The sequence below is a fragment of the Globicephala melas genome, chromosome 13 (genome assembly GCF_963455315.2).
Source record: "Globicephala melas chromosome 13, mGloMel1.2, whole genome shotgun sequence".
NCBI classification, from domain to species: domain Eukaryota; kingdom Metazoa; phylum Chordata; class Mammalia; order Artiodactyla; family Delphinidae; genus Globicephala; species Globicephala melas.
Window position 1 is genome coordinate 42,865,477 of NC_083326.1, and position 16,452 is coordinate 42,881,928.

Genomic DNA, 16,452 nt, shown 5'->3' on the forward strand with positions numbered 1-16,452 from the left:
GGTACCATAGCACTCTACCTACTACAAAGGAATAGGGTGAAGGACCAGGCACTAGGTTAGAATAAAAATTTTCTGGCAACTTGTGATGTTTTTAAGGAAATGCTTTAGGAAGCAGATGCTAAAGAAGATTAGGAGGTTGGTAGAAATCTTTTGACATTTTGAAGGACATCCTAAACATTGTTAGAAGCTGAGATGATTGGGCAATTGCTTAAGTACAATGCTTAAAATACTTCTCCATAGAAACTATAGGACTCTGTATAATTAAGTCCAGTTAGAGCTCTAATTTCTAGGAATGTATCCCCATGCTGAACTATGTGTGTATATATATATTTTTGAGTGGCTCTTCATTAATCTCTCCTATTAGATCTAATGTGTTTTCCAGTTAATGCTCTTTATGGTAATCATAAACTTATAAATAACAATAATTTTTTTATCACTTTCTTTCCACTATTTTTACCCTTTAATTTTATTTTCCACGTGCATTGGCTAATTCCTTCCAATCCATATCTTTTTCATGATTCTAATGAGTATGAGTCTACATTAATCATACCGATGCAATTTGCTTGAGATAGCTCTTTACAAAATAGAACATATCCTCAACACTATTTTATGAAGAGTTTCAACATCAGAAATTTTTTAATTGTACCAAATGCTTTTCCAGCCTCTATAGGAGATACTGTATGCCAATAAATTTATGAAAAATTGCTCAATCCCACTAGCCCTCAGGAACGTGAAAATTAAAACCAAAATGAGACACCATTATATTCTACCTGAAATGCTAATATTAATAAGGTTGACTATACTAAGTGTTGGTGAGGTGAGCAGCTTGAACTCTCGCTGCTGATGAGGTTGTGAATTGGTATAATCATTTTGGGAAATTGTCTGCCATTATCTCTGAAATCTGATCATGCACATATAAAACCGAGAATTTTGACTACTAGGTATATAACCAAAATGAAACGCATAATAAGTTTATAATATTTTTATTCATAATTGAGTCAAACTGAAAAGCCATGTCCTTTAATAAATAATAAGATAGGTAAATAAATTGTCCTATATTTATACATTTACCTACTTAAAAAAAGACACTTGTTTTTTTTCTTTGACCTAATACGTTATGCTAATAATTTGCCTAATGTTGCCAGGTTCTTGCATTTCTGGGGCATTCCTTACTGGTCATGGTGAATTGGTATTATTCATACTTTTCAGGCTGAAAATATTTTGGTTTCTTTCTTTCTTTTAGTTAGCTCTGAGGTACCTAAAGTTCTTATGTTTTCACATCTTGCTACGATAACTTACATCAAGCTTGTTACTATGAACTTGTGGATTTTAGCAAGTCAGGACCTTAGTATTCCAAAATTCCCTTTCCAGACACAGAAACACCGAAATCCTTTGTCAAATTTACCTGAAACCTATTTCTCACGTCAACATTTACCCATTTAAGCTCTGAAACCAGTATTTTTCCCAGAGTGATTTAGTCACAGACTGAGAAAATCCTATGAGACTTATGTTAAATATGAAAATAAATGGATAGAAAATGGCCTACCAATGTCCTTCACTAAAAGCTATTCTATGTCATAATTCAATTTCTTAAAATGCTGTTGTCTGCCACAGCTGTAGGATTCTTAATGTGATAGAAGAACACTGTCATAGGATACTCCTTTCACCTACATATTTTATCCTCTACTTTTATGAGTCATTCACCTATGGAGATGGCTCTTTTGATAAAATGCTCTGGATGAGATAAGGTGAACTAACTTGTACTCATCGTTACACTAAACCCAAAAGAATATACATAATAGTGTAAAAGTTAAGACTGTGTTAATTAATTCATTCAATAATTATTTACTGCCCTGCTTTTGTACTAAGTTCTGGGAAACTACTATATATCATCAAAATAGAATCGTGTTCAGGAAATGACTTCTTAAAAAATCCAACGACTGAGGGTAGGCTATTTTGACTATAACAAGCAGATTATTTTAACTGCATCAAGTAACAGGAGTTTTTTTCCCTTCTTTTTATTATGGATATGTGTATTAATAAGGAAGATCTCTCTCAGAGTTACCTAGGACTAACTGCTGTTTAGAATTCAAGGCTGCTCTAGGAATGTGGATATTTGTTTTGTCTGTTCAGTAGCCAAGTTTATGGGCCTTCCCTCTAGGGTTGACTGGTCCAGCTGGTGTGCACAACACCCGAGGTGCCTGTGTATCTGGGTTACATATGTGCAGAGACTTTGATTTCCCTCAGCTTTCAGGCAGGCTGGATACAGAGGAAGCCTCAAGCAAGTTGAGAGGCAGCCTCTATGTTTACCATGGAGAGAGCCTGAATAGCATCCTCTCCATGTAAGGCACAGGGCACTGCCTGGTATGTGAGTCAACTACTCTTTCAATCTCCTCTCTCTCCTTTTTATTGTATTTTCCTCTACCTTCCAACTTCATAGTTTTCCGAACAGATTCTCATTCCATTGCCATTGGGCAGGCTTCTTTTTCCAGGGGGCAAGTCAGTGGCTAGTGCCCCGCAGCTCAGATTCCCTTGAAGGGGAAACTAGCAATCTGTTGAATATACCTAGCATTAAGCTGAGCAAAAGAATGGATGAAGCAAACACAATCTATTCATTTTCTCATTAAACACAATCTATTCATTTTTCTCATTTTGACTTAACAACTGATGACAAGCAAGAATGAAGACAGTTGGGTCCTAACTTTATGTACCATGTAGTACAATTTATTTGGTTCCTGATACAGATGTCTGAGACAAAATTGGTAGAGAAAGTTTGAAAAATGGATTGCATATATTTACTTCTGGAAATATTTAAAATACACACTAAAGCAAATATTTGCCCTGATAGGCAAAGGAATTCGTGTGAAAATGAGAGCTGGTGCTGTTTGTGGAAAGGGCGCTGAATGAAGCTGATAACATCTTGGCTCTCTCCTCAGCTCTGTTACTGATCACCATGTGACCTGAGGCCAGATATTGTACCTCACTGTGCTTTAGTTTCCTCATGCCCAAATGATATAATAATACTTGCCATATCTCCCCCAAAGGGATGTTATGAAACGATAGGAAAAGTGGTTTGAATACTTGAAAATGCTACAGGGCATTCTTATGATGTGGAAGAATGATCTTGGATTCAGGATGAAAGGATTAAGGCAATTTAAGATGAGTATGAAATTTGGGTCAACTGCTGAACTGAGGATTGTTGGCACTACGGTGGTTTTCTTTTTCAAATTTAACTATAATAGAGTATTATTAAGTTCTGGATTATTTCATATATGTAAGATTATTAAAATCTAGCTTTAAGGTGATTATGTTTGATCTCAAATGTAAGAAATTTAAGATTTCTTTAATATAACTTAAATAAGAGATAGGGACTATTATTTTTCTCTCAGCAGAACTCTATAGTGGAAATCAGTGGGAAAATGGGCTTTATTTAGGGAAGTTTCCGTACCACAACAATATTTTGGAATACATATTCCATTTTATGAATCATGCCAATGTCTAACTCATACAATCTACGTTCCAATTATGTAAATAAAAAAATTCAACTGTCTAAGCACAATCTATCAACCTAACAATTTTCTTTAACTGAAGCTCAGATGCTGAGACCATGTATTTAAAAATATAAAATTACTATATTTAATCAGTGATTATAATATGGAGGTCGGAGCCCTAAGCAATCATAAAACTGAGATCTACGTGCTCTTTCATTCTTTTTTCTCCAATTCACAAGAAAAACAAACTTACTGATTTTTATTTTACCAAGGTTACGAGCAAGTCCAAAACACTTAATGGATATTGTTTATCCTAGCCCAGACCAAGTAAAATGTCATCCATCTCATTAAACAAGTACATTTCTCTTTTTTGTGGTAATTACAATCTCAGTAATGTATTTCTTTTTTGTTTGTTTGTTTGCGGTATGCGGGCCTCTCACTGTTGGGGCCTCTCCCGCTGCGGAGCACAGGCTCCGGACGCGCAGGCTCAGCGGCCATGGCTCACGGGCCCAGCCGCTCCGCGGCATGTGGGATCTTCCCAGACCGGGGCACGAACCCGTGTCCCTTGCATCGGCAGGCAGTCTCTCAACCACTGCGCCACCAGGGAAGCCCAATGTATTTCTTTTTTAAAAATATTATTTATCTATTTTTTAAATTTTTTGCTGCATTGGGTCTTTGTTGCTGCACGCGGGCTTTCTCTAGTTGCGGCGAGCGGGGGCTACTCTTCATTGCCGTGTGTGGGGCTTCTCATTGCAGTGGCTTCTCTTGTTGCAGAGCACGGGCTCTAGGCGCGTGGGTTTCAATAGTTGTGGCGCACGGGCTTAGATGCTCCGCGGCATGTGGGATCTTCCTGGAACAGGGCTCAAACATGTGTCCCCTGTATTGGCAGGTGGATTCTTAACCACTGTGCCACCAGGGAAGTTCCTCAATAATATATTTCTGATTAACATAAATAGAAAACCATTAGTTGTAACTTATTCAGTTTGATACCCAAATATTTAAGAGCACAGGGTCTCTAGTGGATAGAAAATAGCAAAAGGAATAGTTGGTGGTACTAAACGTAGAACAAAGCAGGTACGTGAAATTTACTGTGTCTTGCTACTGTAAGTAGTATGTCTTATGATTTTATGTTTACGGTCTCTTTGTTATAAAATGAAACTTAGTAGATTTTTGTAAGGTCACTCCTCTGCTGTGGGCCTTACCTGGCTCCTAAGGAAGTATCAGGTGATAATCTGGGCTTGAAAAGCTTTGGCTCTGAGGATTTCATTGACCTTTGCTTTACAAATGAACTGAGACCCTGAGGCATCCTTCAGACCCTTAGAGACTGAAACTTCATGGCTGAATCAGTAGGAAATTTGGTTTTTAAATAGGAAGAGACCAGCATAACTTGTTAGTTGGCAGAGAGTAATCTAAAGGAGAGATTAAAAAAAAAAAATTAACAAATATTCAAATAGTGCTTACTAGGTACCAGGCTCTCCCAAGCTTTTTAGAAGAATTAACTCATTCAGTTTAATCCTCACAACAGCCCTAACAGGCACTATGGTTATCTTCTTTAGCTGATGAGAAAGTGGAGGCACAGGGAGCTTTAAGTAACTTTTGAGGTCACTTGACCTGAGTAACTGGGATCCGACCGTAGGCTGCCTGGCTCTAGAGGCCTGGCCACCTCCTTCTGTGGCTGGTGAACAACAATGCTAAAGGGTGCACCGACTAACCTGGTTTTCTGGTACTTGCTTAACTCCAGGGGAGAACTAATCATTTTTAACAAGTACCATGTTAAGAGATACCAATGGCAGTCATCTATGCTAGCCAAGCACATCTGTACACAGACTTCATATTTCTTAAAATAAGATTAATCATCAATTTCTAAGATGTTAATACTTCCCACTTAGTTTCATAGTAAACTTTCTTTTCAAAAAGCCAATTTTTCCTTAGAAGAATTATCCATTGCCAAGACAGCACAGTGGTATTAGCACTATAAACAACAGTTGAACTGGTGCAAATAAAGAGAGATAAAAGTCAGCAGGGTCAGAGGGGGAAGTACTACAACTTTGCTTCCTCACCACTCATGGATTTCTTTCTCTTGCATACGTATTTCTTTTACAAGTGAGTTTTATCTACATATTTTTTTACAAGTGAGTTTTATCTCTTATTTAATATGTTGCTCCATTTTGTATTTCAGATTTCCCTCAAGCATCTAAAAATGTTACAAAACAGTGTCATTTCCTTTCACATTAAATATCAAATTAGCCAGAGAAGTTCAGTAACTTGTAAGTACTCCAAAAAGCAAAATATTAAGAAATGAAATTGAACTGGTGGTTCCATCCAGTCAACTGTCTAAAGGGAGGTAAGGAAACATCTTAGGTGCCAGACATCATGTTTAGCATTTTACACAGTAACCCGGTTTAATCCCATAGACTTGAAAGCTGGTATCACACCCAACATTTGAAGGCTGAGAAGAGAGGCTTGCAGAGGGTAGTGGCTTGGCGTGAGTTTCAGTTAATAAAAGCCCTTGGTGGAATTATAAACTCAGGTGTTACAGGCTCCACAAAGCATAGTACTATCTCAGAGACGATGGAAGGCATGGGTCTCTTGCTAAGAAGGTACCATATTTGCTGGCAGTCAAGTGGTGTTCAATACTGCTGCATCTGGAAATAGCAAATAATGGCAGTAGGGGGCATCCAGCCACTTTCTACATGATTAGCTGCAAAAGAAACAACTACAAACACACGTTGGAAAAATGCGATATAGCTAAGGACCAGCTAGTAGGAAAAAGTAGCTTTTGAACAAAGGGTAGACCACGATCTAGGAGGTGCATTAAAGCAATTTGCCCATTGAAGCTGGTTGGTGCTGCAGCGCTCAAGGGCCTATTGGCTGCACAGAAGTCTATTCCTCCCCGTCTGAACGGATACAGCTAAAGTAGGGCTATTCAGTGCTCACCTTCAGATGGAAAGGCAAGTCCTATTATAAGAGATATACACAGATCCGTATCACATCCTGACAGTATGTTTCTATAGAAAGTGCGGGATGGGAGGTTCCATTAATCTAGTACTGGAAAACACCTTGTTCCCGGAGCGCGTATTTTGGGAGGAACGCACACTACACCACAGAAGCTTCCTCCTCGAGATAAAGACACAGCATCTTTCATTATCGATCCCCAGAGTGGAACGTATCCAAGGCTCAAGACGCGTCCCTCAGCCCCCTGCAGCACTGGAAGCGCCGGGGTCCCCGCGCGGGCGGGGACGGCGGTGACGCAGGAGGCGGCCGGGGCGCCGGTCCCGGCGCGGGGAGGAGGGGGCAGGTTGTTCGGCGCGGTGCGGCGCAGGCCAATCAGAAGGCGCGGTGTTTCGGACGAGGGGAGGGGAAGGGTGGGCGGGAGCCTCCAGGTTTCCTCAGGGCCGGCGCAGCGCCGCCTGCAGATCCGAGCTAGCGCGTGGGGCCGCCGGGGGTCTCCGATCCCGCCCGCGTGCCCGCTGTTCCTCCGCGGCTCCCCCGCCCTCGCAGGCCCGCCTCTTCTGCGACTCAGACGCGGCTCCGACGGCGTCTGGCCTCCCCCTCTTCGGACTCCTAGGCACTGCCAGCCGCGCGACTCACCCCGCGGCTCTTCGCCTGGTGTCCGCGGGCCGTGCGGGGGCGGCGCCGGCGGGGGCGCCTCACCCCGGGCCGGCGGCGGTAATGCTGCTGCGGTTGCCGCCCTTGCGGCCGGGCGGACACCTGGCGGAGGCAGGAGCCGGAACCGGAGCGCCCTCGCTGCTGGCCGGGACGCCGCCCTCGCCTGCGCTCGGCTCCCGCGGCCGCCGCGGGACGCCGGGGCCCGGCGCGGCATGAGGAGGAGGCTGCGCGCTGGCGAGCGCCCAGCTCCTCTGCCCCTAGGGCCCCCGCGGGCCCTGGCGCGTTGCGCGCGCCGGCTGCGGCCCCGGCGCTCACGCTAGCCCCGCGCAGGCACGAGACGCCGCGGCCCCGAGGAGGAGGCGGCGCAGGCCTGCCAAGCGCGGGCTGCCCGGACCCTGAGCGCAGGGGCTTCGCGACCTGGACCCCGGCGGGCGCGGGCAGCCGGAGCCGCGGGGGAGCCCGGCTTGCTGCAGTCGACCGGCCCTCTCCGCAGGGGCGCCGCGGCGCGCAGCCCGCACCTCTCCCCACTTAAAGCCCCTCCTCCCGCCGCTACCTGGCGTATCGAACGCGGGTCGTCGCCCTTTCACGGCCTCCTCGGGTTATTTGGTCCCCGGGGCTCCCTGCCCTGCGTCCCCTCCCCCCTTCCCGCGCGTCCTCCCACTCTTCCCCTCCCCCGGCTCCCCCGCCTCTCGTTCATTCCGTCGGCTCCCTCCTCGCTCCTCCTTCCCGCTCTGGCCCCTCTATCCCAGATCCTCCCCTCGCAGACCCCGCTGCAGTCCTGTGGTTTTTAGCACATTCATGGAAGTTTAGGGCCTGGACGGTGCCCCCAAGTCCGCCTTGAGAGCGCAGCCCGAGCTGCCGGCCGGGAAGAGGAAGATGTCTGTGCTCAGGCGGATGATGCGGGTCTCCAATCGCTCCCTCCTCGCCTTCATCTTCTTCTTCTCCCTCTCCTCGTCTTGCCTCTACTTCATCTATGTGGCTCCGGGCATCGGTAAGCACCGAGACACACCCTCACTTCCCACGGTCACAGTGAAGGAAACGCAGCATGTTACTTACGGGAGATGGAAGCTGTATAAACAGGGGCCCGGCAGAAAGCATTTTATTTGAAATGCGATTTCAGACCTGTCACATAAACTGCTTCGGGGCATGGCTTTGGCATGTGAGTTTTGTCAATGCACGTTTAAACAACTTAAAGACTGCGTTACGTGGACAGAGCAAAATAAGGTGTGATGGCCCGAGATGCCCTGGTCGCTTTCTTGAGTATTCGTGACAGCTTTATCCATTTAATATTAAGTTTTTAAGTTTAAACTTAGTAATCGTAATTTTATTCAGACACTCTCAGCTATATTAACTAGTTGTAAAAATACGATGGAGGAACCCACAGTAGGGAATGTGATTGAGTTCAAGAATGTACTGTTCTAGTGTTCTAGGTCGCTTTTTTAGAATGGGGTCAGTGAACATTTGTGCCACACTTCAGGAATTTTTAGGCGATGAGTTGTCTAGTAAAAACAATGCTCCAATTGTTCAATGTGCTTGGGTCTGCTTTGCAAGGGTAGGTAGCCTCTGCTACCTGTTAGGATGAATTCTGAGATAAGATGATTAAATTAACAATTATGCAAGATAGTTTACAATTTGAACCTATTTACCATTTTTTCTTTTGGTTTCTAGTCCAAAATACACTTTTGTATAATCTGCTTGAATTAGCCTCTTTAGTAAACATCCTGGTTTCTCAGCCCCTCTGGTTGAAAAGGTGCCAGTGTGGCATTCTCATGACCGAAAAATCTGAACTTCATATGGATATTAAAACACTGTATTTCCAGAACTTTTCTGAGTTCTTCCGGGTTATTATGTATTTAATGTTAAATGAGTTAGTAACATTGTGCATCTCCTATCATTGTTTTTTAGACATTAGTAGTTTTTTGAACCAGTACCATTTCTCCCCTGAGTGAGCTAAAAATGTATGTATGGCCTCTTACAGAGTGAAAACACCTGCAGAATTTTAAGATGGAATTATTATCAGGGCATTGTCTCACATGGTAGTAGATTATTTCAGTGGATTGCAGGGGGGAGGGAAGAAACAGACCTCACCAAACCTCATCAAGACTGTTGTGTTTCCTAAAAATTATGTGACTTGATTAAATTTTCAGGTTCAAGTAAAACGTATAAGCTCAGAATGATGCTTGAGAAGGCATAAATTGTCGAAACCTTGATATCCCGAAATAGAAGTTTGGGGTTAAAGTTTGAAAAAAATATGAATATTTCAACATATTATTTTCTTTTAATGCAGTTTTTTTTCTTTAGGCTAAATTGGATACATCTTGAAGCCTGTAGTAGAAATGACAGTGATAGCTCAGTGGCTTTGAGAGTAGTTAGCCAAAATATTCAGCAAGCTTTTTCTTAAAATTCTCTGCCATTTTGGAAGTCTTATCAATTAACTTCTCATTCTACAGCAATTTTTACTTTCTTATGTAGCTCTTTAAAGGTTGGACATCTTTGGGGGATGTTATTTTATGAGATATTTTAACTTTGAGAGATTCTGGAGAAGTTTTTTTTTGCACTTAGATAACAATTTTCTTACTTTCTTGGTATTTTGAGTAACATATTAAAATTACTCCAAAAGCTAACCAAAGGAAATCAGAATTCCAGCTTTCACTTGATAGCCATTTTTTGTTATTGCATTAATATATTATCTGTAGATTCTTAAAATTCAATTGATGTGAAGTAGTAATATATCTTTCTTATTTCTATACTTAATGTTTGCCATAGAACAATCACTGACATGGCATAAAAATTTTGGCAGTTGTCTTCTAGGCAATTAGGTTGACATGATTTAAACTACTCTGTTCTTTTGGGTCTTCTAATTTATAACTTAAAAAAATTGATTGAAGCCAGTAAGAAGAATGAAAACCAAAACTTGTGAAGTGTTAACAGTTTGTTAAACTGAATCTGTTTCTTAAACTAGCATTATTTAGCAGCAAAAAACCCTCCTTACTTTTAATTATTGAGAAGCAGTTTTCCAAAACTCAGATTTTTGCTTGAAAGCTTGAATTTTGTCATTGGTAACACATACTGTCAGTTTTTCTTGAGGCGTCAGGCTCATTTTGCTCTTTTTGGGGGAAATGTAGGTCAAATACAGAAGTCTAAATGAGCATAGTTTTTCAGTTGTACCTTTAAGTAAAAATGGTGTTCCGTGAAAAAAGTGTGGCTAGTTCAGCTCACAATGCAATGATCTATTGCACAATTTGATTTTCAAGACAACCACAGTACTTTGGTATGCTGCAGAAATGCCTTATGCATACTTCTCGTTTCATCACAGATTTCTTTTTTCTCTTTTCTTTTTTAAATTAATTTTTATTGGAGTATAGTCGATTTACAATGTTGTTTTACTTCTCAGTTATACGTATACATTTATCCACTCTTTTTTAGATTCTTTTCCCATATAGGTCATTACAGAGTATTGAGTAGAGTTCCCTGTGCTGTACAGTAGGCTCTTGTTATTTGTTTTATATATAGTAGTGTGTATGTGTCCATCCCAGTCTCCCAGTTTATCCCTCTCCCTGCTTCCCGCTTGGTAACCATAAGTTTTATTTTCTACCTCTGCATCACAGATTTCTTATTAATGAGATATACCCCAAACTAATTAGGTTCTTATAACTAGTTTACATTAGATATACATAGAATCTTTTTGAAATAATTCATATTTTAGCCTGAATTACATCTTGGGGCAGAATTTTCTTGTGACTAAAATACATGTTATGTAAGAGAGCATTTTTTAATTGATCTTAAATAAATGTTTCAAATCTCTTATGTTAAAAAATCCATGTTGATCCTATCCACATCAACCTGTTTAGTAGACATCAATTGTATTTTCCTACGTTTTTTGCCCAGAGACCTATTTTTGTCGTGTGTCTTCCCCCAGGCAGTCAGTCCTGTCATTTTAGTTACTCTTATTAGTCTCCTTCCTCAGTGTTCTCCTCTCCCTCTCTTCCTTCTGATGAGAAGATAGTACCACACAGTTGTAGGTAGCAGAATATGTTTAGTTTCCAATGTTTTCTCATGTGGCTCAACAACTTTTTGACTCTTTGGATTTTAATCTGCAATGAATTCCAGCAAACTCAAAGCTCATTATTTTAAGAATAATTTGAAACACTTTCCTTGAAATTTCTAATTCATGCAAGAAACACAGGAACTTTCTTTATATTAGGAACTTTAGTACTAAGGGAAATTGGTCTGCAGACCACCCTCCACCCTGGAAATCCATGGACACATGGCTCTAGCCCACCCAGTAGAGGCTGGTGCCCTGAATTTTTTCTCATTCTCTTTCTACTTTTGTGCATGATTACAAAAAGGTGAGTGCAGTGTTCCCCTAAGGTCTTGCCTTGGCTGAATTGAAAATGGAGTTCCATTTAGTGTGAAACTGTTTTCAGTATAACACAACATAGTCATTTACCTGCTATTGTATCAAAGGAGTAGGTGAACTGACTTATAGATTCGTTCAGCAAACACGAATAGAGCACCTCAGACAGGCTAGACATTGTTTGAGGAAAAAAGATGACCAAGACAGAGTTCCTTCCCTCATACAGTGGGATGAGCGCCGTGAAAGGGCTGCATCAGGTCCTCAGAAAGCATGCCGTGGGGAGTGAGGTCTGGTTAAGGATTTCCAGAGGAGGTGATGGATAGGATTTATCTGGACTGAGCAAAGGGACTCTAGTCAGAGGGAACAGCATGAGCAAAGGTAGGTTCCAGAAAATAGGAGTATTTCCATCTGGCTACCATCCAGGGCGTGGGTTGGTAGATGGGCCAGATTGGGAAGAGTGTCGGGTCTCCCCTGCCCAGCCTCGTGTTCTGGCACTTGGGGTCCCTGAACTTCCTGGCCGAGAGAAACTGGCCTTGGTTCATACAGCTTTATTAAAGCTGTCTGTGGTTAAGAAAGAAGTTGATGAGCCTTTAATCAGCGGGGCAGTATTGTGGGGGAGATTGCACAGCTCCCCTGGGGGTGGGAGATTTCACTGTCCATTTGACGGTCCTGACCTTTGTCAGACTTGCTTTCAGGCTGTCTTATTCTTTGCGTAGAGATGGAGTCCGGTTGGGCAACTTTGGTGTGAATTCCTGTGGCCCCGTTGAGGAATCACCTGGCCATGTGCTTTGCTTTTTTGGGTCTCAAGGAGGTTGGTGCCCTGCTGGGTCAGGTGGAGCTGGGGATGGGTGGGCAGGGCGTGGGGATGTGTTGTGGGAGTGGGTGGCTTAGTAGGTCCTTGCTCAGAGTCCCCCCGACGTTCTGGCTGGGTTTCTCTCAGTTTGCTCAGAGAGTAGCTTGTTAGTTGCCTGTAGCTTTCTTATGGCAGCCCTTTAGCCTCCTGGCGAGGTGAGTCTGGTTGTGCACTTCTGAGCTGTTACAGTTTGCTTTGTGTTTCAAAGGTCCTTCTGGTTTCTTTCCTCACCAAGTTCTCTGGTCACCATGGCTCTTTTGGGGGGTTCTTTTGGTTTGGGCCACCGTGTTGGGTATTTCTTTTTTCTGGGCCTCTCTTACTGGTCAGGCTTCCCATGCTAATATTTTTGTCTTGTGAGTAGCAGGAAACATCAGAAGTTCTGAAAAGGGGGATGCTGGAATCCTTTGTTGTAGAGCAGTTCTTCTGCATGGAGTGTGGGTTACAGAGGGCAGAGCCAGTGGCTGGGAGACCAGGTGGGAAGTTTTTTCAGTAGCTCAGGTGATAAAAGATTCGAACCTGATCAAGGTTGTAGTTGGGTCAGGGCAGAGTGGAGAGGATGTGAATAGTGGGATTGAAGGAAAGGGAGAAGCTTGAAGACAATGCTTGTATTCTGGCTTAGACAACCAGGCTGTGGGTCGTAGGGACTATAGAAAGGCAAGTGCCTTGAGGGGGCGATTTTGGTTTTAGAGATATAGATCTGGGACGCTTATAGGATAGCCAGGAAGAACTTGTCAGTAGGTAGGCAGATGGACATAAGGGCTTAGAGCCCAGGAGAAATGTCTAACTGGAGAGAGATTTGGGTGTCTTCGGCATATAGGTGAATGATACATATCTATTTTTCCCCTGACACACCTGAGTTAATAAAACTAACTTGTGCAAGCAGAAGTGACTCACTAAGTTAGTTACTCTTAAATGTGGAATGATAGGGGTTAAATTGGAATATGAAGGAAGCCCAAGTGCAGTTTGAAGGGTTTCCCATGAGGCTCTTTTACCTTTTTCACTCCCCAGCCCTAAGTGGGAAGCAGTGTGATTGACACTGTGGAAAGTTTAGATGGCTACCCAAGGACAGCTGGTGGAGGCTGAAGGCAAGGTGACGACAGATGAAATCCATCAGCCTAGGGCACGTGGAGAAATAGGAATAGGAAAATGAAGGAAGAGAGAGAGATCATGAAAGGGAAGAGAGACCTTCGCAAAAATAAGTAAATAAATAAAAATGATGATCAGCAAAACAAGCATTGCAGTGGGATATATAGTTTAGTGGGGTAAAGTCTGGAAGGAGAATCATGGATTTGGTAAGTAGGAGCTCTGTGACAGCCACTACAAGAGCTGTTTTTGTGGTGTCATAGGGCACCAGCCAGATTGCCTAGCCTTGGATTGGACTGCCTTGGGTTGGATTGTAAATCAGAGGTCAGATGAAAGTGGATCAAAGGAGCCTTATAAGATGGGAAGACCTGAGCTTATGTGGATGCTTGGGGAGTGAGGGCACGGTTTGAAGATTTGAGGAAGGGAACAAATTACAACGTATGATCTAGGAAGACTTAATTCATTTACTTATTCATACATATTTGTCTGTGGTTCTGCACTGGGCAGAATCCACACGGTCGCTGCCTTCATAGAGCTCGTAGCCAGTGGGAAATTCGCATAGTTGCAGAGCAACTATTCTGGAAGAGAGTGTGGAGTGCAGTTTGCTATGGGGCACCGGATGGGTGGATGGGGGCACTAGACTAGGTGTCAGGGAGAAGGGGGGGTTAAGCTGAGGCCAGAAGCTTAAGTTAGGTGATTAAAGGGTGGGCCTGGGGAGAAGTGCTTCAGGTAGGAATGGGATATTTGAAGGCTAAGAGATGAGAGAGAAATGGAAAGTTTTTTTAAAAAAGAAAAAGGGTAGGGGGCTAAAGAATAGAAATCAGAGAGGAGTGTGGGCCGCAGCCAGAGAGAGAAATACGGGTCCAGCCATAGAGGACCTTGTAAGCTGGGTTTGAGAACTTGGACTTCAGCCTGAGGACAATGTCAGACCACTGAGCTTAAATTTTAAGTAGGAGAGTGACATGATCAGGTTTGCATTTTAGAAGTACTTAGGCTGTACTGGTGTGGATGGATTAAAAAGTCAGCAATTCTGGAATCAGGGAGACCAGGTAGGGGGAGTGGGATCAAGTATATGGGTAGATTCATTTTGGAGATGGGAGAGGAGATAAAGGCGTTCATGATAGCAAAAATTAGATGCATATGGAGAGGGAGGTTGAGGACATGCATACCTAATAAGGTGGGTGACTGAGCTCTTAGAGTGAGTGGCTCTGTTTACGTGAACAAATGTTAGTATAAACTGTTTCCTAGACTAGGTTAAGAGATTTGGTTTCTACCTTGGCACATACTAGAGGCTTAGTGAAGGGTTGTTGAGTGACTGTTTCCGATTAAATCACTGCTTTTGGTGTGGCAGCTCCAGTTCGTTCTCTTCCCTGCCCACTCATCAATACCATTCTAGTGTTGGATGTTAGACGCCTTGGAAGAACATGGAGGGGCTGTCAGGGGATGAGGAACAGTGGAGAAAATGCCAGGATTGGTCAGTGTGTTAGTTATCTATTACTTTCTAACAAATTACCTCCAAATTGAGGGTCTTAAACCAACAAACATGTTTTATCTCATCGTTTCAGTGGCCAGGAATCTGGACACGGTTTGGCTGGATGCCTCTGGTTCAAGGTATCTTACTCGGCTACAGAGTGTAGCTCAGGGCTGTGGTTGGAGGCTCCACTGGGGGAGGATCCGCTTCCAAGTTCACACATATTCATCTGGGCAGGATTCTGTTCCCTGAGGGTTGTTGGACTGAGGACTTTGCTTCTTCGCAGGTTATCGGCTGGAGGCCTCACTCAGTTCCTTGCCCTGGCACCTCTCCATTGGGCAGCTCCCAGCCCCATTGCTTTCGCCATATTTTCTTTGTCAGAAAAGAGTCTCTAGGTCCAGTGCACACTCAAGGGGCAGGGGAGCCTTCTCAGAGGCTGCTTACCGCCGTCAGGTTGCCATTCTTTTATTTTTATTATTTTATTCTCTGGTTGCCATTCTTGAGCGTATCTGTTAACTCAGCTATATTGTTTCAGCATGAGTGAATCTAAATCCTATGACCTTGTGGGAAATTAGGTATTTTTGAAGGGGATATTGATTGATTGAAATCTGACAATGCTAAATACCATTCTCCTTGTTACCATTTTATAAGGTAATTTGACGTCTATTAAATTTGACGTCTATTAAACAACGTGGCAGAATGAGGTAGTGACGCATTTATTCTGCGGCAGTGTTTATCATTACTACTTTTTAATGTTTATTAAAGGTAAAAATAGCCGTGTCTGTGGATACCTTAAAAAGAGAAACGCCTAATCTAGGTTTGTCGTCTCTGTATTGGTAGGTATTCCAAATACTATTTGGAATTTTGTTGGGAACAGAATGCATTTTCCTCTCGGGGCAGTGTTACATGTATAGAGGGTGAGTAATTTCCTTACCCATCTTGTGACCAGCCTGTTTATCACAGGATGTACTGCGAAGCTTCTCAGGACACATACGCTTGTGCGCATGGCGTTAGGCTCTGGTGGTTGCAGCTGTGGCTAAGCCTCTCCCCACCGGAGCCCCTCTGTCTGAGGGCCCCGGGCCATGGGAACTTTGGACACAGAGGCCTTGGCTCTGGAGCCAGAGCTGTGTGCAGAGAAGCCCCAGGAGCAAGATTCCAGAGGTATGGCCTTGTTGTAAAGGAAGAGAAGGAAAGGCCCCTAAAGATCACCACTTGCCCAGAGTTTCACGCATTGTTGTTGGAAGAACTGAAGTGCATGATTTTTGGAAAAGCTGAACTGTGCCCCTTGGGATTTCTGTGCCTGAGTTGCCCTGGAACATTGAAGATTTGGGGGACATATGACCTGTGTCTTCTTCAGCTTTAAGGAATACCCCACGGAGAAGAGAGGAGACTCTTCTGGATAGTGTGAGAGCAGTGAGCGTAATTACGGGGCAGGTTTTCTGCTCTTTGTAAAGAAGCCAAACCAGACCATTCTAACAGAGCTGTAAACAACAAAATAAGCGGCCTGCTAAGCGTTCCTTTCGTAACCTGTTCTCCAGCCGAGAGTAGATGACCACAGGTTAAGGCTGGAGAAGGTGCTTTGCTTGGG

General features: G+C 43.3%; 1 protein-coding gene across 2 annotated transcripts in view; it reads left to right on the forward strand.

The window, feature by feature from the left end:
• Window positions 1-7,758: 7,758 nt before the first annotated feature.
• B4GALT6 (beta-1,4-galactosyltransferase 6) overlaps window positions 7,759-16,452 on the forward strand; it is a 65,085-nt gene continuing 56,391 nt past the window's right edge. Inside the window, exon 1 of one of the 2 annotated variants that reach the window (XM_030876479.2) lies at window positions 7,759-8,091. In XM_030876479.2, the coding sequence (XP_030732339.1) occupies window positions 7,977-8,091 (115 nt within the window). In that variant the 5' untranslated portion in view covers window positions 7,759-7,976. The remainder of the gene's footprint in view (window positions 8,092-16,452) is intronic. The other variant, XM_060310403.1, reaches the window with a different exon arrangement.